The sequence below is a fragment of the Carassius carassius genome, chromosome 16 (genome assembly GCF_963082965.1).
Source record: "Carassius carassius chromosome 16, fCarCar2.1, whole genome shotgun sequence".
NCBI lineage: Eukaryota > Metazoa > Chordata > Actinopteri > Cypriniformes > Cyprinidae > Carassius > Carassius carassius.
Genome location: NC_081770.1, coordinates 33,744,852 through 33,772,528, shown reverse-complemented (window position 1 = coordinate 33,772,528; position 27,677 = coordinate 33,744,852). Strand labels below are relative to the sequence as shown.

General features: G+C 38.0%; 1 protein-coding gene across 2 annotated transcripts in view; it reads right to left on the bottom strand.

The window, feature by feature from the left end:
* anos1b (anosmin 1b) overlaps nucleotides 1-27,677 on the bottom strand; it is a 65,962-nt gene that overhangs the window by 1,981 nt on the left and 36,304 nt on the right. Inside the window, exons 3-11 of one of the 2 annotated variants that reach the window (XM_059569922.1) lie at nucleotides 24,765-24,827; nucleotides 22,498-22,705; nucleotides 21,490-21,674; nucleotides 19,451-19,580; nucleotides 10,641-10,837; nucleotides 4,553-4,691; nucleotides 2,496-2,655; nucleotides 1,755-1,845; nucleotides 508-676 (exon numbers count right to left, since the gene is read on the bottom strand). In XM_059569922.1, the coding sequence (XP_059425905.1) occupies nucleotides 508-676; nucleotides 1,755-1,845; nucleotides 2,496-2,655; nucleotides 4,553-4,691; nucleotides 10,641-10,837; nucleotides 19,451-19,580; nucleotides 21,490-21,674; nucleotides 22,498-22,705; nucleotides 24,765-24,827 (1,342 nt within the window). The remainder of the gene's footprint in view (nucleotides 1-507; nucleotides 677-1,754; nucleotides 1,846-2,495; nucleotides 2,656-4,552; nucleotides 4,692-10,640; nucleotides 10,838-19,450; nucleotides 19,581-21,489; nucleotides 21,675-22,497; nucleotides 22,706-24,764; nucleotides 24,828-27,677) is intronic. The other variant, XM_059569923.1, reaches the window with a different exon arrangement.

Here is a 27,677-nt window from a genome sequence, read left to right as displayed (position 1 = left end):
TTATGTCAGTATCCCTAGATTTAATAATTTGAATGTTTAATTTCAGAATTATAGACTCTTAATTTTTTTTACATTTTATGACATGCTTTTAACTTTTAACAATTTAGATTTTTGTCATTCTATGTATATATGTATTTATTTATTTATTAAATTATTTTGACTATTATTTTGACTTGTAACTATAACTATATGGCTTTTAACCTTCTTTTAAAATGTACAAAAAAGGCCTATTTTTAGGGTAATGTTTAGGATAAAGGATATTTTCTTTAGTCTGATATTTCTGTAATTGTGTAATAATTTTTTCTATAATTTTACTGTATGACATTTTTGTTGTTGTTGTTGTTGTTGTTATCATTGTCGCACATCCTTTAATTTATGCTGAATTTAGTTTAAATCACCTTTGAGAATAATCAAAATGACCAACAAACAAAAATAATGTGACATTTCTATGAGATTCACCCAGCTGATGTGGCGTGATTAAAGCTTTTGTGCTCGATATCATCTTACCATCTCTTGCACAGGCAGCAGGTTTTTTCCGTCGGCCCATCAGTGATGAGCAAAGTGGGGTGGTAACAGAGGTCATGACCTCTGACCTCTGCTCTAGTCCCGTAACGGGCTTCACTGCCACACGGTACTTACAGGCAAACAGCAGGCCAGTAATCACGAAATGTGTTCCCTGAAGAGCAGAAGAATGCAACGAGAGAGTACCTGAGAAATGCTCTGTGGAACATGAATCAGAAAACCGCTTCACCATAATGATATCACACATTTCTATTGTGATGACAGATCGTGTGTGGAAATACAGCGCTCTTGGGCATCTCTTACACTATTCAGCTGCATAAACTACAGCGAACAAAGAAATCAGGTGTAGGAGCAAGTCAACTGGGAACCATCTGAGGGGTAACTTCAAGGGTCACATGCAGATTTGACAGTGACAGTGAAACGTAAGTCGATATGATGCTTGTGAGGCATTAAACTGATAGTCCACCACTTTCTGACATCATTTATTCAATTTTTTATTTTTAGTGTATCAACTATTGTACTTGCCATACAAAACCAGCATCAACATTTTTTTCCCGTTTGTTTAGACATCTGTACTTTATCAGTGTATTATATTTTGGCAAATTTCACTACAATTTCAACATTTCACTACATTCCTAAGCACAGTATCATACGTTTTACTCCACTGTGTTTCATAATAAATCACACTGTTGCTGAAAGAAACCTGAGACACAAAAACCATGTCTGATTCATGAACGAGCTGATTCATGTCAATGAGATTGCACTGAAGGATAGTGTATTTTATTATTTTGATTTGTTTGCACACTTTTATTAAAAACCCATTGTCCTGAGATGCTTATTATAAGTAAAATATATTAAGTTATACAAGTTATTATAAGTAAAAACATGTTTCAGATTTTGAGCGTGAAAATAAAATGTTTGTTTAGATGTAGATTGATACATATCCCATGTCTTCAACTAAACGAATCTCCCTTATTGTAGGATTAATTATATAAAATTGCTAAATAAATAAACATGGTTCATCGATCATTTACTTTTTATTTTTAATATCTAGGTACATTAAAAAAATAGTTTTTAAGAAAAATCACTACTTAGTATCTGTACTTTGTCCATCACTGGATTCTCACATGTACATGAACTTAAAATAAATAAATAAATAAATAAATAAATAAATAAAATGGCCCCTTCAGACTTCTTGGCAAGAAAGTATACTGTAAACCATTGAGACACACCTGAACTGTGGCTGTTTTCTCGCCTTTCGTCACGTTATGGGCACAAACTTCAGGAAACCATCTCAGAATATATGAACTGGAATCCTTCTGGCTTTCTACAGGAAGAAACGAGACAGGATGTTGTAGGTAATGTTTTCCTGTTTCTGAGGCACAATGAACACATTTTGCCCCGAGCCCCTTGCTCCGTACACAGGCAACATGACATCTTCCTCCGAACCCGCGTCAGGTCGCCAACCCCCTTCATCTGTTTCTGATTTCACACTCATACCGCCATTATTAAATCACTCTTCATGCCTCTCTTTCCAGGAGATAACGGTAAATCAACACCCTGTATTTATGGGCGCTTGCGGTTTGACTGGAATCTTCTCTTTGAAGACCATCCTGTTGCCAAATGTGTATTTTTGGAACTCGTGTACTAAGCAGATCGTGAATAATCTGTTGGAAAGAGTCTAGAGAGGACATCCCTGCGAGATTGTCTTTTTATGCCGGATAGATAATATTTATGTTTGGTAAAGTTCTTCCATAAATCATTAGTCATGCTGTTGCTTTGCTTTGGCGGTGACTTGTTTAAGGACACACATGGATCCGATGGATTGTCAACAAACAGATACGCTTTGCGTGAGCGGTGTGAAGTCATGTGAGTGTGTTTTTTGTTAAGAGACAATTTTTGCAGAGAAGTAAACTTTGAATGACCTCAGTCGTCTGACCTCAGTGTACCTGCCAGTGCGGAGAGAAGATGACTTGCCTGTGATTCGGCTCTTCCAGAAGACCTTGACCTGCAGCTGGTTGTCGTGATAATGAGGGGCGGCCGCTTCCAGCCTCAGGATACTGGGAGAGGAATGGGATACGGGAATCTCATTGGAGAACTCTCTGGAAAGGTGAACATTCCCATTCGAGGATGCTAGAATGAGAGAGGAGATTCATTTACATTTGGAAATAGTATTTATCATTTTAAAAAGCAACTTTTCAGATTAAAATGTGCTAAATTAAAGGCGAAGTGCTATGTTTGTGGCATGGAAGTGACTGAAAAACAACCTGGTGACCAAAAATACCTGGTTAATTTATGAAGAATATTTTTCATACTCATTCAGGTGCTAGTAATTTATCATATATGAAAACTATTATATTTAGTGGCTTCTCCTACTTTTTTTTTTGTGATGTTTAGTGCCAGTTAATCAGGAAGTGACTTTGTTCTCTTTGACTCGTTGGATGGAAATGGTGCTTATTCGCAAATGTTTTTGTGCGATATTCCAATTTTGCGTGTAAATTAAATCCACAACTTTGGATGGAAACCTCGCTCCTGTCATTTTAATCTCTTTACAAAGGATAAAATGTTTTGGGTTGAAATGTGACTATTGTATGTTTCCTTGAGATTTTCCATAATCGATTATTCAATAAAGTTCTTGTGCTTCAGCAAAAATATGAGCTTCCTACTGTATGTCTTGCTCTATAGACTTACTACTATAAATGTGTTTCTAATTCAATTATTGTCAATTATTATTCCAAAAATTAAATACTTAACTTGAAAACTTAAAAGCAAACATTTTCACCTTTGCTGAGGTGTATGATGTCATGTGAACATGGGCATAAACATTCACCTTTAAGCAAATAAAAAATATAAATTAATCAAAATTTCTACATTTAGCCAATGTTTGACGTTTGATCTTCATTTCAGAGTGTGCTTTCAACTTATCAACAAGTATCAACTTTGTGACAGATGTTTCTCATGAAATAAATGGACAAATTAAAACAATTGTCGTACAACAATTGTACAGAGTTATATAATGAATGTGTATGCCATCAACATAAGACTGCATTGAATAAGAAGATAAGATTTCCTAAAATAAAATGACAAAAAGCGAGCACTGATGTTTTGAATTATACTTATTTCTGTTTCAATGACAATTCTTCCTTGTTCATAAACTGTGACTAATGAAATCTTGGGTTCAGCTTTAGGTAGTCTGCAATACATTACTGTAAGGCAATATGGAGATATAACTGATGTGGTGTTTAAGAGACCTCAAGAGAAATAACAGAGGGCTGATAAAACCAGTGGGGAAAATATTAAAGACATAAATAAGTAAGAAAGTGGAAAAATTATTGGAAAGCAAAGAAGAAGAAATTGCATTTGTAGAAAAACGGATTATGCCTTTGAATATTTCAGCATGCCAGTTTTGCTATAGATAAAACAACTAAACAGAGCCAACGCTGAATTTTTCCAAGCCATCATCTCTTTTCACTATGTGTCTGGAATTTGTTTGCAGAATTACTGGAATATTTATAACAACAACAGTGGCGGCGAGAAACTCGTGTGGGGTTAAGTACAGTCCGGCTGAGGGGAGTAAACCGGGTTGTGCCCTTCAAACCTCTCCTAGTGAGAAACTGTACTGCTGGATTCTCATACAGGAATGAAATGTGCTGCCTCTGTGAATGGTTAACCTCATATACTCACATGCCAAAATCTAAGTCACCATAAGAGGACAACATATCTGACAAAACACTCTCCGTGCCAGGGAAGGTTTTCTGTGTTTTTAATGGCTCTGCTGTGCTGCAATTATCAACGGCACCACTGATTCATTGTAAAAGGAGGGGGCCAGAATCAAGCTTTTTAAAGAGAGAAAATATTTTATTTCTGACACCCCTTCATTTACACCTTTTTCAATTTATACTTAGTAAAACTGATTGAATGTCAAAATTGGCGCACACTCTGAAAACAATTAATTATGAAGTTTCCTAATTGGAACTTTCCAAATGTGCATATAAATCTTTCTAAGTGTGCAGATGTTCAGAGTTCTTACTGATGGCTGCAGCGGTGATGAAGGTGAGGTGAGCTCGGCTGCTCTTGAGACGATTCTGACCCCAGTAAGAGATGGCCTGAATCTGTGCAGTGTAGTGTGTGTTGGGCTGTAGACCCTGAAGCTCCATCTGTGTTAAATCCTACAATAAATAAAAATAAGACATTATTACTGCAATGGTTTAGCAATAAGACAAAAAAAATAGTTTTATGGTAGTCATCATATTGCAAAAATAAGGTGGATCTTCAACTTCAATTCTGGAGGACCAGTTTCATGCAGATTTTATAACCAATACCAATTAAACCCACCAGTCTGTAATTTGCACATAATTCTAAACACCTTATTTATCTTGTTTGGGTGTGTTTGGTTAAGGTTAGTGCTAAACTAAGGACTGGCTCTCCAGGACTGGAGTTGAAGAGCACTGCCCAATACCGTCTAGGCACATTTTAGTACTACTGGATCTTACTGCTGTCTTTGACACAATAGATCATGACATTCTCTTGAATAAGCTAGAGTTATTTTGTTTGCATTAGTGGACTGACATTAGCACGATTTAAGTCCTGCTTATCTGACCATTACCACTTTGTTTCAAGTTAATGAAGAAATGTCATCAATCACAAGATAAATATGGAGTGCCACAGGGCTCAGTGTTAGGCCATCTGCTTTTCTCCTTGTACATGCTTCCTTTAGGAGACATTATCGGAAAACATTGAATTAGTTGACACTGTCATGCAGGTGATACTCAGTATGTGTAAATAAGTTTAGCATTTCCATAGTTCCATATTTTATTGAACTCACATGACGACATTTGAGCAATAGAAGATTTACATATCCAGTGTTGGGGAGTAACTAGTTACATGTAACGGCGTTACGTAATTTAATTACAAAATTAATGTAACTGTAATTAGTTACAGTTACTAAGAGAAAATGAGTAATTAAATTACAGTTACTTATGAAATTTTTAACGATTACAAAGGGGATTACATTTGAATATTTACACACATCCACATACAGATTTAACTGATTTCTTTCCCAAATTGCACTGACTACTCTGAGACATACCGCCCTAATCATTTCCGGGATGTGGAAACACAGTCTGGTTCGTAGAATCCAGTCATAAAAACGGAATGCCTAACGCGGACGGAATATGCCACATTTTGGATGACTAAATCAAAAGTAGGTCAGTACACTTGAATCAAAACATGACATGGACTAGTGTCTGTGAATATTAAGCCTCAAAAATGCAATATATGACTTGCACATTCTGCGTGTCTGTGGAAATCAGGCGCGGACTGGACACCGGGAGAACCGGGACAATTCCCGGTGGCCTGGCAGCCGATTTTGCCCGCTATTTTAATATCATTGTTGTATAATTGCCTGCCGAATGTACTAAAGCGATCATTTGCGAATCCGCCATTTGATAATTAAATCTCTAATAAATCATGAAGTGTTAGTCATGACTCGCGCGCTCTCCGCGCCTCCGCCAAACGGTTTGGATCAGACTCAGAGTAATCAATGCGAGAGAGAGAGGGGGGGGGGGGGGGGGGGGGGGGAAGAGACAGAGAGAGAGACAGAGAGAGACAGAGAGAGAGAGAGAGAGAGAGAGAGAGGGGGGGGGAGAGAGAGAGAGAGAGACAGAGAGAGACAGAGAGAGAGAGAGAGAGAGAGAGAGAGAGAGGGAGAGAGAGAGAGAGAGAGAGGAGAGAGAGAGAGAGAGAGAGAGAGAGAGAGTGGACTGTGGAAGCGCACAGCTGGAGCAGAGAAGCAGAACTACTGTTTCAGGTCAGTTTCATCTGTAAAGATGCTTTTTTGTCTTTGTTTTTTATTTATTTAATCAAGCAGCAGCACGTTGCTCATCAGTCATCACTCAAAATACTATATAAAGGACATCATTATTATCAGTTGTAATGTTACAGTAGTAATTTAGCTGAAAAACAATCAATTTTTTTTTATAGGTTTAGGGGGAGCTACGGACAGACAACAACACAACCCTTACGAAAATTAACATTTTAATATTTAACTATAAATCCAGAGAAAATGGTTACTATTGTTTAACTGTGGTAACCAAAAATTTAAAATGATTTTACAAATTGGGTCATTAAAAATAAATACAAATCCATTTGCAAAAAACAACACAAAACAAGGTTATTGTATATAGGCTAAAAAAAGCATGGTCAATTTTTGTAAGGAAAACATGACTCGTGTACAGTATTAGGATTTTTCTATAAAGATATTGTAGTATTGTAGAGTATTGTATTGTAAAGTATAGTTTTGTTCAATCTTGAGTATTAAAGTCATGAGAGAGATGGATAACAGGGCAAAATAAAGAGACTGAAGAGAAAAATGGAAGTGAAGGTGCAGTTCAGGAGAGAACTTTTAATTATTTTGCATGTCCCCAAATTAAAGATTTAAACCTTTTTTATGTCAGGTCCATACAAAAAATAGTTTTGTCCGTGAATTTGTTTGTATGAGTTAGAATTTTCCAGTCTGAATTTTTTTCCCAGTCCGCCCTCCTGTAAATTAATGGCAAAGACATGGTTTCATTTACTACACATAGGCCTACTGAAGCTCGCAGTGTTTTCAACCTCTGCCGCCTCAATATAGGAGTACACGAGCACATAAACATAATTTCTAGAACTGCTCTGTGTCACTTCATGTGCATTTTACTTATTTTGAGAAAACTATCATCATATACAGAGACAGCAGTTTCAAAAAAACACCAATGTTTCAGGAGTTTATTACACAGAATACGTCACATGCTTATTAGATAACTGTATTTAAGTTGATGTATATGCTTTTATTCATTATTCTTTGATTTTCACAAATTTAGAAAAGTAATCAAAAAGTACTCAAAAGTAATTAGTTACATTACTTTAATAAAGTAATTGAAAAAGTTACACTACTATTACATTTTAAACAGGGTAACTTGTAATCTGTAACCTATTACATTTCCAAAGTAACCTTCCCAACACTGTACATATCTTAGTTTGGGGGGAAGTCGTGGCCTAATGGTTAGAGAGTCGGACTCGCAACCGAAGGGTTGTGAGTTCAAGTCTCGGGCCGGCAGGAATTGAAGGTGGGGGGAGTGCATGTACAGTGCTGTCTCCACCCTCAATACCATGACTTAGGTGCCCTTGAGCAAGGCATCGAACCCCCAACTGCTCCCTGGGCGCCGCAGCATAAATGGCTGCCCACTGCTCTAGGGGTGTGTGTGTGTGTGTGTGTGTGTGTGTGCACTGCTCTGTGTGCACTTCGGATGGGTTAAATGCAGAGCACGAATTCTGAGTATGGGTCACCATACTTGGCTGAATGTCACTTTCACTTTAGTTGAAAGAACATCCATTTGCATAAAAGTGATTGAATATATTTGTATGTTATATGTTTTATGAAAAAAAAAATATATGTTGCAGTGCTCGAAGTGCTGAAATATTGTACATTGTAGATATTGCTGCACTAGAACATAACCTGTCTCTTGATGGTTGCATTCTCTTATCTTCTATGGTTAAGAAACTTTGTATGCTGCTTGACTGCAATCTGCTGTTTAAGGCATATCCTTGCTTTCAATTTATAAAGCTGATATTCTGTTTCATGCATTCATGACCTCAAGACTAGAACTTGTAATGTGCAACTGGGTGGGTGTCCTACAGGATTATTTAATATGAAAATAAAGCAGTAAGGGTGATTACTAGAACAAAGAAATATTATCATATCAGTCAAATTTTAGTATCACTGTACACATTTTTAGGAATTCTGCAATAATTATTTATGAAGCTTTGAATGATCTGGCTCTGCAATACCTAAGTGAGCTCAAATCACACTATATTTAATCATGTTCATTCTGGTCATTTAATAACACCAAGAATATCAAAATCCTCTACAGGAGGTAGATCCTTTTCCCGTTTGGCTCTGAACTCTGGAATAGTCTTCTTAGAAAAGTTTGGGATTCAGACACACTCTGTCAGTTTAAGTTTACAGTACAGATCCATCTCTTTAACCAGGCATACACCTAATTCATCACCTAAGCACATGGTTATGCTGCATTAGTAAGGAAAACACTTCTCATAAATCATAATTATTATGTGACAGGTATCTATGCTAATATGAGACATTTCATATGAGTTATTCATTTAAAATGAATTGCTTTGAGCTGGACAACAGTTGAAAACATTTATACTATCAATGACACCCTCTGGAGGTAATTTACCAACAACACAGCTTATAACACCTGATGTCGTTTTTCTTTAATTGTTTTCAGCTTTCTACTTTTCTTTCACAGAACAACCTGCTGGCTGACAATTAATCTGGCTTCAAAAGCTGACAATCTACAGAGACTGTCTTGCTGTCAGTTGTTTTAACTTTGTGGCTGAGAGTCGACTCCAGATTATGGGTCCTACAAGACTGTTCTGCTGTCTTTGATATGGTAAATCACTAGATTATCTTGTCCACCTTACCCTGAACTGGTCATAGCAAAACCTGAAACTGTAATGTTTCACAGAGTTATGAGCTAACCACATCAACTAACCACTGGGGTGCCTCAAGGTTCAATGCTTGGTCCCCTCTTCTTAACATATACAAGTGGAGTAGTAAGTATTGCCTGGTGGTACTGCAGTAGGTGTTCCTGTGTCTCGATGGTAGAGCATTGTGTTATAAGCGCAAAAGGTTGTGGGTTCAATTCCCAGGGAACACACATAATGATAAAAAAAAATGTATAGCCTGAATGCAATGTAAGTCGCTTTGGATAAAAGCGTCTGCCAAATGCATAAATGTAAAAAATGTAAATGGTACTATCACTAGTAAGTAAAAAGTTTCTTATTTGAATCATCATCTGCATATTCCTCTGTGGTGGACCAGTTTTCCAATCTGCTCACTCAAGACCATGACAACGAGACCTCTATGCTGATTTGAAAACATGTGGAGCCCAGCTGGTCTCCTCAGTACAGGATTCAAGAACTGGTCTAGATATCTTAAGAGTATCATTTTGGGGTATCCGACTGGCATTTCATCACAGAGAACATATACAAATAATGTGTTTTTTCTTTTAAACTAGATATAACCAGCTCCCTTGTTTTTTTTTAAACATTAAAATCTTACAATGAGTTTGTCCAGGTAATCACACTAAATAAGTATCATGTTATCTTCATCTATTACTGTAATTTTTCAAATAAAGAATACATATGGAGTAGTTTCTGTACATATCTGAGACAAAGAGTGCTGTTCTGTTAAATGAGCCATACTTTTGTCATTCCTAAATTTTAAAATATCAGACATATAGGGCTCCTGTGCATTTAGTTTCAACTAAATTGTGTTTTTTGGATTGAATAGATTCTTAATTCCAGGCAGTTTGAAAATTATCTGACATTTTCTACTACTCTCAATAACTCTTAAATGCTTGCAGTGATCCATTCTGAGAACAAAAATCTGTCAGCTGAAATAGGCCTTTATAGGCTACTGTTCAATAAAATAGATTGCTTTCTCAGACACAGAGGTTATTGCATTGTAAAAACAAATTACCTAATCAAAACCATTTGAGAGCTGTGGCTTTCAGGAGAGCACTTGGACTACAATAAAATATGCTGATCACTAGGCCAGCTGCGTCTTTGTTTTGCGGTCGTGGTGGGGAACCGACTTAACTGGCTCTAGCGCTTTACTACATCACAGGTGGGGCACATGAGTCCAACACCTGTGAGGTGGCGCTGGCCAAAGTGGAGCAAGGCTGACCAGTGAAAACATACATTTAAATCCTTAAACTCAGTCGGAGATTTAGAACTTCCTGGGTCTGACGTTCCAAGACTGGAACCAAGAAAAACAACTTGGGGAAATTTCTCCCCTCTCTAAGGGTTCAGGTTCAACTTTATGAGAGAAAGGTAAAAATTGTTCTTTAACCTCAACAAGATTTTGGCCACTATCTGCAGCCTCTGGTCTGGCTTAATTTTCTTACTCATTCTTCTGAAATGAACTTTCCACACACATAAACACAGAGTGTAACCCCCTACAGGTTCACAGTTTAGCAGAGATATAAAAGTATGAGTAGTATTTGAGAGAATATGCCAGGAAAGGGGTTAGACAGAGGCCTGAGCTCAGGAGGGCTTACCCCATCTGTGACCCGTCCAGCCCGGCTCTGGCTGGTTGGGGGTGTTCCTTGAGTGCTCCAGGTCACCTTGTAATGGTGGACCACCAAGTCGCTCTCCCCAGGGGCCTCCCACAGGACCAGAACACTCACCGTGCCATCAGGGTGAACCGTCTGGTTCCCTATTCTGGCATTCTGTGGGGTCTCTGGGGGAAACGGATCTGAAACAGAGAAGTGAAGGTGCTTCAGTCAGACCACTGCTTTTCATCACCCTCTTGTCAGTTTATTTGTGTTCGCCTGACATGACCTGAAGTGGACCACAGAAGAAAGACAGACCTCAGAACATGTGTTCAAGACATGAGAATAAAGACAAACAATTGTTAGCCAACGTTATTGCTCATGTGACATTTTCAGGTATGTGATTTCTCCAGATTTATACAGATTTTTTTTTTTCCACGCCAGCAGTGCAAGATCCGGTGTTTTCAATGTCTCGGTTTGCAGTAAATGCAGCTCCACAAGGACTCCATCTACATCAACCATCTTCCCAGATTTGTAATGAGAATCAATTATAAATCTGTTGCTGTCAAATGAGAAGCTTTTACTCTGCCAAAATAAAAATTCTCTAGTTAAACGTTTTAAAGCAAAGTAAGCAAAGACAGACATTAATATTAGTAGTGTCCGGTAATTTTACTGTTGTTCTGTAAAAAAAAATCATCATATTAAATACTTGTTTTTATTTGACTGAACAATTGCGTTATATATTTCTTTATAGAATTAATTTTATAATTTTAAAAATAATTAAATAAAATAATATTTTGAATAATGCAAATACCTACTATTACTACTACTGCTAACAATAATAATCATTATTATTGCACACTCAGATTGAACGGCCTGTTAGCATTTTGGGCTGGAATATGACATAACCATTAAGCTGTCATAACATAAATTTTTGTCAGAAATGTCATCGGTTAGGCCAGTTTCCCTTCAAAATAAGGGATTTTAAACAACAGTTGTTAAAAAAAATACATTAATGTTGCGTATTAAGAATTGGGTTCTTGAAATATGTAAAGGTCAGTTGTTGCCTGTAGTGTTTCGTCGATCCACATAAGAGTGTTTTCACAAGCTACCAAAGTGTTCAGCAGGAATAAAGGAATGCACGTGTGTGTGTGTGTGTGGATAATATGGTTCTCTAAGAGTTTGTGTGCATGTTTCTGTTGATGTGGCGAACAGATCTGTTCCAGACATGAGTTGAGTAGTGTGTATATGTGTGCTAATGTGTCCACCGCCGCTGCTGGGAGACACACATGACCACTGCCAGTGATGCGCGAATAATCCAGACAGGACAAGAGTGTAGACATAACATTCAGTCCGCGCCTCATTTTACTGTAAGCACACCCACCAGAGCCTTTAAAACAGTTATGACTACAGATACAGAAATATTCATTCATGATCGTGTAGCTTGTTAAGAGCAGCAAATAATGTCAATTTGCTAAAATAAGCCCTTAGAGGGACATAAACTGAACACTTATAAGATACACAATGTATTTTTACATTTCCGGAGGCACTCTTTATTTTAAGGTCCAATTCTAGCCATTAACAAAACATTAACTATGACTTTTGTCTCAATAAACTACTAATTTGCCACTTATTAGTTGTTAGTGTTAGGTATTGGGTAGAATTAGAGAAGCAGAATATGTGCTTTATAAATAATAATAAACTGCCAATATGTTAATAATAGACATGCTCATAAGCAATTTGTTAGTGAGAATTGGGTCTTAAACTGAAGTGTTACCCAGAAGAGAGCAGTGTCTTCAAACTTCATTATTTTCAGTAAAACAACATAAAACTCTTCTCAATAAGAAGGTTTGTATGAAAGAAATAAAGTTTAGAAACTTTAAGATTGTTCTAGAGTGATGGTGTTTGCATCTTGAAAAGCACTATTAAAAAAGAGTTTGTCATAATGATAATCATAATAATTCAGAAAATATTTTTAAAATAACAATGTTTTCAGCTTATTTAACTAAGGAGACTTTACTTTAATTTTATGTTTTTTGTTTGGCAGCTTTTGCTGCCAGTCATTTGACTGTTTTATCATCTAACGGTTTTGTTATTTTATTAATTACATATGATTTGTTCTGTAATTTTACTTACATTTGAATGTTAAGAAAACTGAAAATGTACTGTATAAAGTAATTTTTCTGTATAAAAATGTTAATTGCTGTAATTTGTCATTTATCTCATAATACTTAAAATAACAGCCAAGTAATTAACTTAGTGATAATAATTTTGACTACAATTTAAAATAAAAGAAAACATCCTGAAAAAATCAGTTATTTTCCGTAAATGTATGACCTTTTACTTTGCATGTTGGTCAACACATCAAAACAAGAGTACTTTTAAGCTTGATAAAATATTAAAACTAAATTATTTAAAATGTACTCTAACACTTTTTATTTATTATATATGTATAAAATAATTAAAATGTTGTGTGTTAAACCATCATGAATGTGTACTTTCACTAAATACACTTAAATTGTCAGGATTATGGACCTTTTTTCCCAGTTTCTGTTTCAGTGCTCTCTTATTTGGTCTTGTTCCTGTTCTCGTTGTCTCATTATTGGTTGATTCCCCGCACCTGTCTGTCGCTCGTTCATTTTAGTATTAATGTGTAGTCTGCCTCATGTTTCCTTGTCGGGTCTTGAATGTCTTTCTTGTGCTCTGTGACTCCTTGTTGAATTATTAAAGACTTTCGTTTTGTGAAATCTCCTCTTCTCCTCGTTCCCTTGCTCCAGCGAATAATGACAGAAACCTGAAGGCTCACAAATACCAACCTTCCCACTCACTCCTGCCTCCTCTTCCTCCTCCGCTGTCGTCTGGCAGCCCCTCTGCTCGCCCTCAGTCCAACATCTATACGTTGTGAGCTCCATGAGAGTACCCTTGACTCCGCCTCTGGGCTCTGGACTCTGCCTCCACCCATTGACCCGACAGCTCCACCATGGCTCCTAGCTCCCTCCTCTGTCATGGCCCGGCAGTCCACTAGCTCCACCAGGCTCCCTCGTCCCTCCAGCTCAGCCTTGCTCTGGGGTCGACCATCCTGTGCCTCGGGACTCTGCTCCTCCGGCTTCACCTCATCCGTCCAGCTCCTTCGGCTCCTCCTCAGTTCTCTGTCGCTCCAGCTCCACCGCGGCCTCTCAGATCCATGCCTTCGCATCAGTCACTGGCGCCATCTGCTCTGCCTAGGACCTCCGGATCCTCCCTGTTGCCCTGGCTCATCGACTCTGCTGTTATGACTGTGGCCTGGGTCCTGCTGTGCTCCTCCTGTCTCCTCCCTGGCTCCTCTCTCCTTTGTCGCCTCCCTGGTCTCTGTCTCTTGGCCCCCTCCCGGGTGCACGTCCTCCTCCCGAGCCTCCTCCTTAGTTCCCACCCGTCCCCCCTCTGTTGTTCTACCGTGCATCCTGCCTTCCAGCAGGGGAGCGATATGACAGGATTATGGACCTTTTACTTCCCAAAATTTCTGTTTCAGTGTTCCATTATTTGGTCTAATTCCTGTTACTGTTGTCTCATTATAAGTCATTATTAGCACAGGTCTGTCCCTCATTAAGTTTGGTATAAATGTGTAGTCTGCCTCATGTTTCCTTGTCGGGTCTTGAACATCTTCCTTGTGCTCTGTGTCTCCTTGTTGGATTATTAAAGACTCTCGTTTTGGAAAATATCTCCATATCTCCCCGTTCCCTTGCACCATTGAATCGTGACATAAGTACAGTTTTTAAAAATTATATTTTCAAGATGTGAAGTTAACTACATGTGAACATCCAGTGCAATTAAATGCTCTTCTCCACATTTGTCAATTCTTTATGATATGCTTTCACCCATTTTATCACTGGCAAGGCAGAAGTCATACGTTTAATCAACTAGAAAAGCAGAAGCACACACTCTATAAAAAAAATCAAGATATCATTCATGTCTGTAGCATGTGAAACAAGTCACTAACCTAAGGCATGAGCAATATTGATAGTGATACTTGACTCAGCAAGCACTAATAATGCATTACATTCAGTTTCAAAGCATGAAAATAAAGAGCACAGGCTCTGTTCCTGATTAAGACAAACGGCCAGCTGCTTTACCTTGGAGGCCAATCAGTGTGCATTGAGCATGACAGAGGAAAGATGCTTTGATATGTCAGTTTAGCTCACATGCTAATGTTGTGCCTGTGGGGCTTCTGAAGAGAGCGTGTTTGGTCTGTGAAGTCGGCTTAATTTCAGACTGGGGGGCAGCAACTAAACAAAGCACATAATGGCTATTTCACCAGCACCAAACTGTCACTTTGTATTTGTTCTCAGAGAGTCATTAGGTCACACAGGATCATTCATCTGCAGGTTTCCCTCCAGCAACACCAGCCACGCGCCCGACCTCTGACCTCAGGCATTCTTAATTTGACCCCTCCCAACCCTCGGACCCCACATCTTCCAGCAGTTTCACGTCAGAACGAGCTCCATGTGGTGGAAACTTCTTTCCAAGATCTCCAGCATGTTCTGTGCAAATGTTTAGTGTTTATGTGTCAATGGGTTCTGAAGTTGCCTGTGCCAGTGCAAGATATTGCTTCAGCGTTGGAGCATGCTAATTTCCGTTCCACTCTTAGCTAACGTGTGTTGACTGTCTTGACGTGAAGCAGATCGGACATTGAGAAAGAGCTTGGATGACGCTCCCAGGGCATTGCAGGAAGATGTCAGATATTTCTAACACTCGTTTTATTCTTGCTGAGTTTAGCACGCGCTCTCCAAGAGTCTGTAATCTTTCAAAATAGCAGAAGGTTTGATTCCAGTCGTTGTTGGCAGCGGCTTGTGTGTTGCCTCGGTCTGTGTGTGATTAAATCTTGGCCATGCTGTTGAACTCGAAACATGCCAACGCAAGCACCCCTGAGGTCTGGGATGATATGGGCCGTATCACTCAGATCAGAGAGCATTACAGATATGATATTAACCAATCTGGTACCAAAAAACATTTCTTCAAACGTCTCCAAAAGCCAAATCCCAGGTTTGAATCTGAGTTTGATTTCAGCTTGCCCTGGAGGATGTTTTCTGTATCCATGGAAAAGCTTATTTCATACTATTAGAAACATGTTTCACATACTGAGTGCCGGCCAGACCCTGAACGCTGGAGGTGTTGTGTTTGTGCGTGGGTGAGCGCGTGTCGGAAGATTTCTGGGGTTTGTGGCAGAGTGGTTTTCTACAGAGTGAAGGCTGACGGCCGTGATGCAGTACTGCTGCGCTCTTTGGTCTGTCCTTTGGGGATTCACACATTCTCTGCACTGCACTGTGTCACAGACACAAAGCCTTTAGTCGAGCGTAAACTAAATACTGAATGGCTACAGGTCACCTAAACGGTGATTTCTTTTGGAGAAATGGACCAACTGTATGTCAATCTGACCCAAATAGATTTTTGAGGAAAAGTCTTGGGGGGAATCTTGGTAATCCAACGTTTTTTTCTTGATATTTAATAACATTTGGGATAATTAACATGCTAATTGTTGTGTTGTGGAATGTGCATATGCATATTTCTAATATGATTGTGATGTTGGAGGGTAATTTTTAACCACATGGTTAAAGGCAGCTACAAACCCCCCCACCCCCCCATTTTTTGTTTTTTAAGTAATGCATTTTGTTGTGTCAGTTTCTCAAGTATCCTTGATTTACATTTACATGTATTCCTTTAGAAGATGCTTTTATCCAAAGAAATGGACACTTTTGCATATTGTGGAATAAAAACAGTTTATGCATGTTAATGCTGTAATAATCTTAGCTAGTGCCATTCTTTTTTATTTGAGCTTTGGGAAAACACACAAAGTAAGTGCTTTTCCACAGTTCTTGCGTGATTAAATGATATTACAGTCCATAAAATTTACAGTTTGTGAAACATTTAAAAAATAGCTGTTAAATTCAGTTGTAAAATCATATGCTCTCAAGTTTATTATTATATGTATTTATTTATTTATTAATGTATTTATTTTTGTAATGTATGAGAACTATTAATGTCAAAGGTTCACTGTTTTTATTAAATCAGCCATGTGTCTCTTCGCAACAGCGATTCAGTTTCAGCTCTTTGTGATGTCATTTTTTAAACTATTTATGCATTGTGAAAAAAGAAATAAAAATGTGAAGAAAGCCAATTGCTGCTCTGAGATAAAGCGGATTGTATCTGCAATCTTGGTCTAAAATGATTTTTTCCTACCCAAATCCAAACTCGGGGTCCAAAACCAACCCTGGAAACTGTCCACCACCCCCAAGCCATATTTAAACAAACTGTCCCGTGTGTTTTACTCTGTTTGACAGAAATAAAATGTGACTTCATTATTGTACAAAATGGATATATCTTAAAAGTACTTCAGAAACAATTCACTTCGAGGAGTAATTGATCCAAGCAGCCAAACATATGTGAGGGATGATAATAGTTTCATACAGATCCGATGCAATTAATCAAATCTAAACAAAACAAGCTCCCATAGCTAATACACCTCCATTCAGTCCTCTTTGACTCTAACTCCTTGAATAAATGCATGTTTCATACATTTCTCATTTATTTGCATTATTTCCCAACATAAAACATTATTGAGCTATTGATTTAAAAACTGCATTTATGGTTGATTTGGCTGTTAGGTTTGTTTCTTAGTGTTTTCTAATCAGTCCTGGTGCTGACTTTGTTTAACTGTGTAATGGGAAAATCTCATTTTCATACTGTGAAATTTCTCAATTTCTTTGCTGTTTGCCTTCAAATAAATAATGCATATAATCATTGAAAACAGTGTGTTTCCTTAAAAAATGCTGAAGTAGTGATTGTAGTGTCAAAGCAGACAGTCTCTGGTGCCATCTAGCAATTATTCATTATTCATTATGGCTTGCTTTGGGTTCTGTCGTCAAAGGTAGCACCATAAAGAAAATAGCTGTAGAGGTGAACACAACCCCTCCCACGATCAAGCTACGTCTTTGGTATTGTTTCGAATAAGTGACCTCCTGCAGTGAAACTTACATATACATATTAAATTTGCAGCACATAGGTATTCATAGATGATAGCATGTAAGAAGACAGCATTTAAGTTTTGTAAAGTTTTGTAAAGTTCAGTAAAGTATAGTAAAGCAAGTAAAGTTTGGTGCTGAGTAAAAAGAAGACCAAAAAGGCTGAGTGACATTTCACTTTTTCCGGACTTTCCAACACCTCCATCCCTTCTGAAGGCTGGCTGTGCATTAATGTAAACATGACTCGCGACACTCGTGCGTATGCCCTAAACACAACGAAGAGGCAATGATGGTGTATCTAGGTGTGAGATGGGCAGGGGCGTAAATTATGTCTAACATCTGAATGATAAATAAAAAAGATAAATAGCGTGTCAAATGAAGGTGGAGATTCAGAACGCACCCACTGATTTTGTAATTGCCACGGACCAATGGAAGCTCAAAAGTGTTTAGGAGCCAAAACAAACTCCCCCTGAAAGTTTGCTTTGGTCAGCTGTTTTGAACCGCTGAAACGAACTCAAAACGAACTTTGTTTCAGCCTGATTTTTTTTTTAATTACATCATATCAGTACGTTCTTCGATTTCGTTTGAAGTATATCGGGTTCTTAACGCCACCTGTTTAGCCCTGCTCACCGATTTTACATTGCTGTGAGTTTAGCCCTGCTCACCGATTTTAGATTAGGTGCGTTGAATATGGCTACAGACCGCGATCAACGAGAGCAGCCGCTTGCAGTCGGGGGCGGAGTTAAAAACAGACACGTCAAGCCGGACATCTTCTGCTCCCGTTAGTGACACAATATTTGTCAAATACACAGACATTTCAGAAACATTACCATGAGCAACAGAAACACTTTTTGTATACTGCTTAATACAGCACCATTTTTCATACATATCACCATTTCCTTTCCTCCAACATTATCATATACTATTTAAATACTAATAAAGTGGGTGATATATATGCTTTTTTCAGTGTTTTATGATGAACATGACTCAATACAACAGTGTGACTAAAGTAAAAAAGCTTTTACCATTCTAAATATACAGATTTGTGGCCATTATTGGCACTGAAAAGGTTTGAATAACCCCAAACACATGTGATTGTTGTCATGTGGTGCTCCTACAGTCGCTCTGGAGAAACTGCTAATGTACTTAATATTAACAAATGGAACCTTACTGTAAAGTATTACATAGTAGAGATGTACAAATTAATCCAATTCATGGAGATCAAGTTTGTAATAACTCTTAATGTTACTTTAAATAAGTGATGGATGCTATTAAAGGAAATACTCAATGTAGTAACCCAGAAGTTACTTTATTGTCTGAACAATCTCTGTCAGGAACGATGCCTGTACTTTAAAAAAAATCAAAGTTCCAAAAGGATTTTTTTTTTGGTGATGTCATAAAATAAGTATTTTGGTTCCTCGAAGTGAACAGTTCTTAAAAGAACCCATTTTTTCGTAGTGTGAAGAATATCCTAATAATCTAAAGGACCGTTTTAACTATACAGAACTTCTTGTACAATTGTTTGTACAAAGGGTTCTTCATGAAACCACAGATGCCAATAAAGAACCTTTATTTTTAACAGTGTGTGTAAAAGCTTAACATGAGCCTGCTGTCACAGTGATGCTCAAAATGTGTGAAACAGGTCAGGGTGAGGGTGGAAAATGAGTGTTTTTGTGCAAAAACCCTTGAAAACCATTATAAGTGTACTGTATGTGTGTATTGAATATGTGTATGAAGACTATTTGATTTGCTTCCATCATCTGAAAACTATGTGAAGCAAATTCTATTGTTTGTAATGTATTGTTGAAAGAGCTTTTTTACCTCGTACAGAAAAGAAATGCTTGCTGGGAGTGGTGAAGCCTCTCGTGCCCTGACTGTTGACTGCGCTAACTCGAAACTGGTACCACCTGTGGGGCCGGATGTCCTTCAACACGGAGCGGTCCTCCACGGTCTGCAAGAAGGGTCAGAGACTTTAATTAAGACAAATCCGCTCCTGATGCAGGATGGAAGAGCTCCATCACTGCTGTGTATGCTGATAAGAGTCACAGTAATGACAGCTCGATCCAGCGCAGGGAGATCTCTCTATAAAGGCCTGTTGAAAAGCACAGCTCAGACATCCCTATCCATTACATCACGGATCCCACCGGGAGCTCAGACACTGCACAATGAGCTGCCTGTTTCTTTCAATGTCTCTTAATCTCCTGAGAAGACCAGTCAGCACTGCTTTACTGATTATGAAGAAAACACTCATTTAAATGTGATTACAAAAAAAAAAGAAAAGATGTTTAAAAGAACATTCTGAGCGGTTTTCAATTCAGCGCACAGCATTTCTGGTGTAGAGTTTAGCAAAGAAAATTATTCTGGCTTTCCCCCAGTGTAAAAAAAGTTAGCGTACTTTTAAAAAGAGTACTTAATTATAGGATATTAATTACAATTAAACTAAATTGTCTAATAGTTTACAATACAATTAGCTGGCCTTTAGAGTGGAATGAGTGACTCACTTGTGAATCATCTTCATAAGTCATTTCATAATTACTTCTCTTAAAAAAATGTTTACTTTGAAATCACTTCTTTTATATTTGACATACTGTTAAATGTAAACTTTTCACTTAAGTTGTGTTTAGAAACAGTCATGAAAGTGTCTCTCTTTATATACACATAAGTGGCTTTTTATTTCATTAATATTACATTATCTGCATTAAATAATTAATATACAGTACTTTTAAGATTCGATGTACACTGCAAGTGCATATCCAATACAATTAAGTATTCTTTTTAAAATTTTCACAATGAAATGACACAAGTGTCCAAGAGGGTTTCAAAAGCTCAAATGAAAGTGTACTGCAAATTATTGAAATATATACAAATACTTAGTAGTAGGGGTGTGTGATATTTATCATCAACAATAATATCGTAATTATTGTTTTAACAATGTGTGAGCTGACATTACAGTGCATATAATTCCTCAAAAACATTGTGTTTTTATTTTTTATGTTTATAAGATATCATATAGTTAAGCAATATCACATAAGCAAGTGCGGTTTTCCCAAATATCGGCACATGAGTGTGATTGCAAATGTTGTTTATTGTACTGTGGATTTTATACAGCAGTTACATTTTAGACACAGGTCTGTTTTCTTTTCCTGTTTCGTCAACCAAATTAGTTCCAAACAGAGCCAGAGCAGAACATCTGTGTGCGGAAACACTGCGGTCTCTTATTTTTGAATGAAACTAACTGTTTTTAAAAAAATCATGAGTCAATGATTCAATGATCCATTCATAAAGAATTCATGTTTCTAAATGAATCAGCTGTTTTGAACGTAACATTTGAGTAAACGACTGTCTGTTTTAGTGTCATATTTATTTATCCATGACAGACCTAAACCGGCCAAGGTATCTGCACAAAAACAAACTCCGCAAAATATCCTTTAATTTTTGTTATAGCAAAGAAATCCCCAAAACAAAGAGATATAATTTTGTGTCAGTATTGCACACCCCTACTTAGCAGTTTGAGACTGACTGAATCTCTGGTTTCAGCATACCCTAAAAACAGTTTGGCAAGTGTGTCCAGCTCTATAGCAGATTATAAACACTCTCTAAATGCTCTTAACATAACACATCGATAGCTAATGAACCATATGGATATAGTTCTACTTAAATGCACAGGTCCCTTCATGACCATTCACTTTAGCAGAATGGAGGTATTCCCAAAGAGTCCTTGAAAGACATTACTAGGAGGTTTGAAGAATTATGTGTAACAGTGGATTCAAGACTTCTTCCACAAACCTCAAACCCACATGTGCTTACGCTGAATAAACTAGACTCTTCATCTTAATCAGAGCTCTGTATCCAGCACTTACCATGAGAACGGTCTGCCAGGTGGACGCGTCGTCCTCGCTGGGGTGAATCCCGTGATTCCACCTCCTCTGAAGAACATACAGGACCGGCTCAACAGAGACATTGAACTTGGACATCCACGTCACCTTCAGATGTCCGTGCTGGTCCTCGGAAAAGGAAATGTCTCTCCTTGGCTTCAAAGGCACTCCTGAGAAAAAACAGAGACTTTGAGGTAAAAGGGTGAATGGACAATGAATCAAGGGAAGTCTGTTTGGCCTACGAGGGCGACAATAAATCAGCTAATCAGGTCAAAATTACAACATTATATAAAAGCCTCACTGAGTATTTAATTCTTGCCTTCTACAAACAACAGCAGACACAGCTGTGAATTAAATTTGGGTCAAGGAAAAATGCACGTCTGAGATTAAGGAAATCTTAAGTTTAAATGCATTTTCATGGTTCCTAGAGACCTTTGTAATTTCTTAGTAATTTTTGTATTGAAGATAAAATCATATGGTTTATACTGTATGACAATATTTAAAAAAAACAATTCTTTACTAAATATTTTAAAATATAACAATTAAAATAAATTAGATATTATTTTTCAAAAAACAAAAAAACAAAAAAAAAAACATCCTCATGTCGTTCCTAACCTGTATGACTTACTTTCTTCTGAGGAGCATGAAAAAACATATTCTGAATAATTTTGGTAGCCAATTTCAGTTTCCCATTGACTTCAATTGTAGTTTTGTCCAAACAAATGGAAGTGAATGGGAGCCACAATGGTTTGGTTACCAGCATTCTTTAGAATGTTTTCATGTTTCACAAAAGAAAATCATAGAGTGTGCCATATGCAAACAAAAAGCTTTTTAAAAGATTAACAATTTAAGATAAACATTTAATAAATGGTTCTAATTAAAAATCAATTAGATTTTTATGATTTTTTCAGTTTTACCAATGCAACTAAATGCATGGTTAACTAAATGGATAAGCTGAGGTGTATTCCCATCCCATGCTGCAGTGTGTTGTACCTCTGTAAAGGTTGGCTGGGGACTGGCAGGTGTGTCCACAGCCGTTTGAGCAGCACTTCTTGAAGCCGGAGCACTCTCGGTCGACCCCACAGCCCTCCACACAGGCTGCAGCGAAGCCAGTCGCCCGCTGGGGCGGAGGACAGTCGCCCTGCTTCTGTGACCGCAGCGAGCGCAGGAACTCAGCACTGGTCACACACTCGTGATGCTTCTTACCGAAGACACAGAGATAAAAAGCTCATTTTAGAAGACTCTGTGATCTATCAGTAGGTAATTGACACAGCATTGCTGTACGGTTTGTAAGGTATTTTTTTTACTTTACTAGGGTTTTAATAGAAAAGTGAGTGTAAATACTGAACAGTATTTGAACACATCTAAGTAACATTGATGTCAGCAGCAAAAACAGTGCAGAACAGGTAAAGTGGTAAGTTTTATATGTTACTATAGACAGCCCCCATCATCTTATTTTATTTTAGCAGTCTAAAACGACTGAATTTGTGGCTTCTCTCAAAAATTGTGGTGATATTTGCTTTGTTTTCCCGTTGTTTTGCAGTGAAAATCTATCAATACTTATGATGTACTTCTAAGTGTTAGTGACAGTAAGTCAGTAACAATTATCTGTAAATATCTTTGTGCCTTTTAAATATTTTACATTTTAAATTTCAAGTTTAACACATATTATTGTCTATTATTATAATAAAAAAAATTCACTGTTTATAATAGTATTACCAATAGTATTATTGCATTTACTTACATTTTAAAAAGTGCATATCCAATAAAATATAGTACTTATTTAAATTTAATCTACTGGTAAAATCAGGCATTATGAAGTTTACAAAGTATACACCCTAATGTACATTATATTATGTATGTAAAGTAGGTTAAAATTATCATTAAACTAACTTTTTTTTTCATTTTGTCCCATGCTCTAAGGACAAGGAAATATATGTATTGATTCAATTATTATTATTATTTTTATTTTGAATAATTGCACAAAAAGTCATGGTGCTCTACAGTATATAGTCTGTCCATCCCTGCTCATTTTTCAGTGACATTCACTGCAATATAGCAGAAAGGAATTTGACTAGCATTTTGTTTTGCCAAAATAAAGACAAAAATGCAAGCGTTCACATATAATGCAGTGCAGAGTTTGCTTGATTTGCATTAATTCTGCAACTGCAAAATCGCTAAATCCTGGTGGGACCGAACAGGGGTTTCTTCAACTCACTAACCCTAATAGCAATAGTAATGCTTGATTTAGCACACGTACACCACTAATGAGAGGCAGCTGTAAAGTCAGGGAGTGACAAAAAGTGAAAGAAAGGCAGACAACGAGTGGTACGCAGCGGTTAGACAAAGCCACCCACCCAAACCATACCGGGTGAGCCACAAAGGCGTCCGGCGGTCTCTGTGTGCCTGTCCTGTCGTGTGTTTGTACTGACTCATGCACTCTAGCCGTCGTTGACACGCCGTTCCTTATGGCCCGAGTCAAACACATATAACCTCTCTGCTTCTGCACACACATGTGGCAGCGGGGCGCTCTGGAAACGGTTCATCTGCACAACATCTCCAAGATTACTCAACTCAACACTTCTGTCAGTCTGAACGAGGCACATGTTTCTTCCATTGGGTGAATCACAGAATTGGGAAAACAACAAAGGGCTTCACTGCGTGTTTCTAAGTGGCTGTGAAGAATTCTGGGTACTTATTACCCAATGCGTCTTTTGCACATCTGAACCACACAACGCGTCCATCTGATGGACTTCAAGCGTTGAAACACTTCATGCTGACTGTTTAAATTAAAGCATTGTTGAGATAATGATCGCTGAATTTCAACAAGATGTTAACAGTTGTTGCTCTTTCTGTGAAGAACAAAGGTCTGGACATAAACACAGCTCTTATCTGGTTGACTTCAATAACGTGCTGATCTCCGCTGAGGGAAACATAATCTGTGTGTTCAACTCTAAGCCACTCTGGGGACATGGGATAAAAGGGCCATAAAATCACACTGGAATTCTGAGAGTCTTTTCAATTGCTGCTTCAATTCGTTTTAGACTAACGCACACAAAACCACACGCACGCTTGACACATCTTTGATTGCAGAGCGTGACTACATGGCTCCGTGTGCTAATTCATAAGCTCGTCTCAGACTTAAATTTGTGTGGTTTTTAATCAGAGAAATGTCTCACACAATTAGCCTTTCCTTCACGGCTGTAACAATCTCCAATTGGCGAAAACATAAGGAGGAATTCTTCCGTGGAGAGACTTACCTCGCAAGTCTTGGGAGACAGGGCTCGTCTTGTTTCCCATAATTCCTTGCATGGTTGTAGGCACTGCAGACAAACAAATAAACAGTCTTGAGTATGGCCTATAACTTTTTAAATGCCATGGATAGCCTTGGAGAAACAGAACACACAAGTATTTGCATGTGAGCACAAGGAATGCACTGTTACAGTACAGCAGCCGTGGGGAAACATTCAAACTGTGTTGCATTGTGCAGATGGCAGAACTACAAACTGTGGTGACAAGCGGTTTAAAATATTGACAGATTGATGAATATTTCATGGGTCTGAAATTTGACCAAGTCTAGATGTTGTCTGGTTTAAAAACATTTCTACCCTGTGTTTATTTTGAGTTTTTAAAGGGGTCATTTGATGATTTTTAAAGATAATTTTTTTTGTGTTTTAAGTAACAGAATATGTTGACATGCTTTAATGTTAAAACCTCATTATTTTTCAAATACTGTACATTATTGTAGATCCTCTATGCCTCGCCTCTCTCAAAAGTGTCGTTTTCTACAAAGTCCCTCCTTCCGACAAGCGCAGTCTGCTCTGATTGGCCAACTGACCCAGTGCATTGTGATTGGCCGAACACCGCAAGTACTCGTCAGAAATGTAAGGCTCCTTTCCATAATCTCGAGCTTAATAATGTCCTTAGATTTACCATCAGCTTAAGCCCGAAAGAGGAACAGAGTGGCGTGACAAACACAGTGATGAAGCTCATATGTGTTTGCAGTACACAAGCCACTGATGGCTAAGACAGCTGACTCCACTGTGTGATCCTGATCTCTCTCTTTCTCTCTCTCTCACACACACACACACACACACACACACACACACACACACACACACACACACACACACATACACAATGCTCAAACTAATAACCAAACATATGTACAGTAGCTGATTCAGAAGTGCCAGATTGTTATAGCAAAGTCAGAATTACTTCCTCTCCTAGGTACATGAAACGGTTGTCCATAAAATGTGTTGCTGTTCTGTTGTAAGTAATCCTAAAGATCCCTTACTTTTGGAAGGCCAGATAAAGTGCTTTTGCTTTCGCCTAGATACACACACCTCCCAGACATGGCTGTTTCAACACTAACTGTGGTTACTGAAACCACGGCTTCTTTCTTTGTGTGAACATTTGGTCGGCATTACGCAAATATTTCCACATAGTGATGTAGACATGTAGGGGTGTGTTTAAACGAGGTGTTTTAGGGGATGAGGTAGAGTCTTAACTTTGATAAAGAATATCTCTTTGGGTTTGAGACTTCAGTCTCTGCAACTTCACAGATCTTCTTCATGCACCAAGAGCTTGTAACATTCCAAAGGAAAAATTTTAAACTGCATCATATGACCCCTTTAAGGAAACTTACCCCAACCCTAAACCATGAGCAGAAATAATATTTAGCAAGAACAAGGTGTAAATCTGTATCGATGTTCAATTTCACACACCCTTTCCTCTTAAAGTGAACTATGCTGCATTAAGGCCCTGGCAAAGTGAAATCACATAACAAATGTGTCACATAATTTCAAAATCCAGAAAAAAGGTGAATTTGAGTTCACTTTGGTGGATTGAAAATGCTTGCTTTACCTTCTAAATTACATTAGCCCTTGATAGGTGGGTGTAACTTGGGCCTCTACTGGCTTTGATGAAAATATATTTTCTGTTTCACTTCTTCAGTCAGGCCCTCACACCAGCTTAGCACAGATGTATGCAGTGAATTAGTGAGGTGTTTTCATTTCTGCTATTACGGGTGCTGAAGTGAAAACTTGCTGCCAACTACCCATGCAACTGGTAGTGCAATCCAACGTACATGGTAAATGTAAAAAGGCCGCAGGGTTCAAAATCAGATGCTTGTTGAATGGTTGAGGTCAGGGGAGTGAGTTTTACCTGTACAGCTCTTAATATATGCCCTCCATTTTACTTACCCCCTTTATCCTCACTCTAACCCGGGTCACGGCACCAATACCACTGGTCCAACTCACACCACTCTGAATGGGATGCAAACCGGCATCTTATATGAGAGGTTAGTGCACCTCTTGATGTCAGGCGAGTGAGGTTTAACTGTACAGCTGTTAGTATCTGGCCTCTGTTTACTCATGCCTCTAAGTCTCACTACTATCCGGGTCATGGCACCAAAGTAACTGGTAAAACTTGTGCCACTCTGAGAGAGATTTGAATTAGCATCAAGTGGCATGTTAGTCAGATGTACTAACAAGAAAAGACCACATCCTTTGGCATCAGCAACTTGAGGTCAGGGAAGTGAGGTATACCTGTACAACACTTATATCTCCTCCATTACACTTTCCCCCTAAACCTCACCACTTTCTGGGTCACAGCGAAAATGTAAGAGGTCTAACTTGCACCAATCTGATTCAAACCAACTTCCAATATGACACTTAAGACCATAGCCTCCAGTATTAGCTGCTAGTGCATTTCTTTAGGTCAGGGGAGTGAGGTTTACCTGTACAGCTCTTAGTATGTGGCCTCTGTGTAGTCTAGAGATCGACCGATATGGGTTTTTCTATAGCCGATGCCGATGCCGATGTTTAGAGGTATGGGTCAGCCGATGGCCGATATGTGCTGCCGATTTTTAGGGCCGATATCTTGAAGTTTTCCCCTTCATTTGCATGCAAAAATGTCACACTAATAACATTTCTAAACTTATCATCATTTATTGAGCACTGACTTGAACCATCTCTCAAATCTTAATTTTGTGCACTGCATGGTATTAAAATAAAAAATATATCCAAATTTAACCAAACAAAATCAATAAACTGACCAAGTATTAAATATATAAAACAGGTAATATATATATATATATTATATATATTTACATAAAAGTTTTAGAGCATTTATCAAGTAGAATTTTTCAAGTTTGTTGGAACATAAATGTA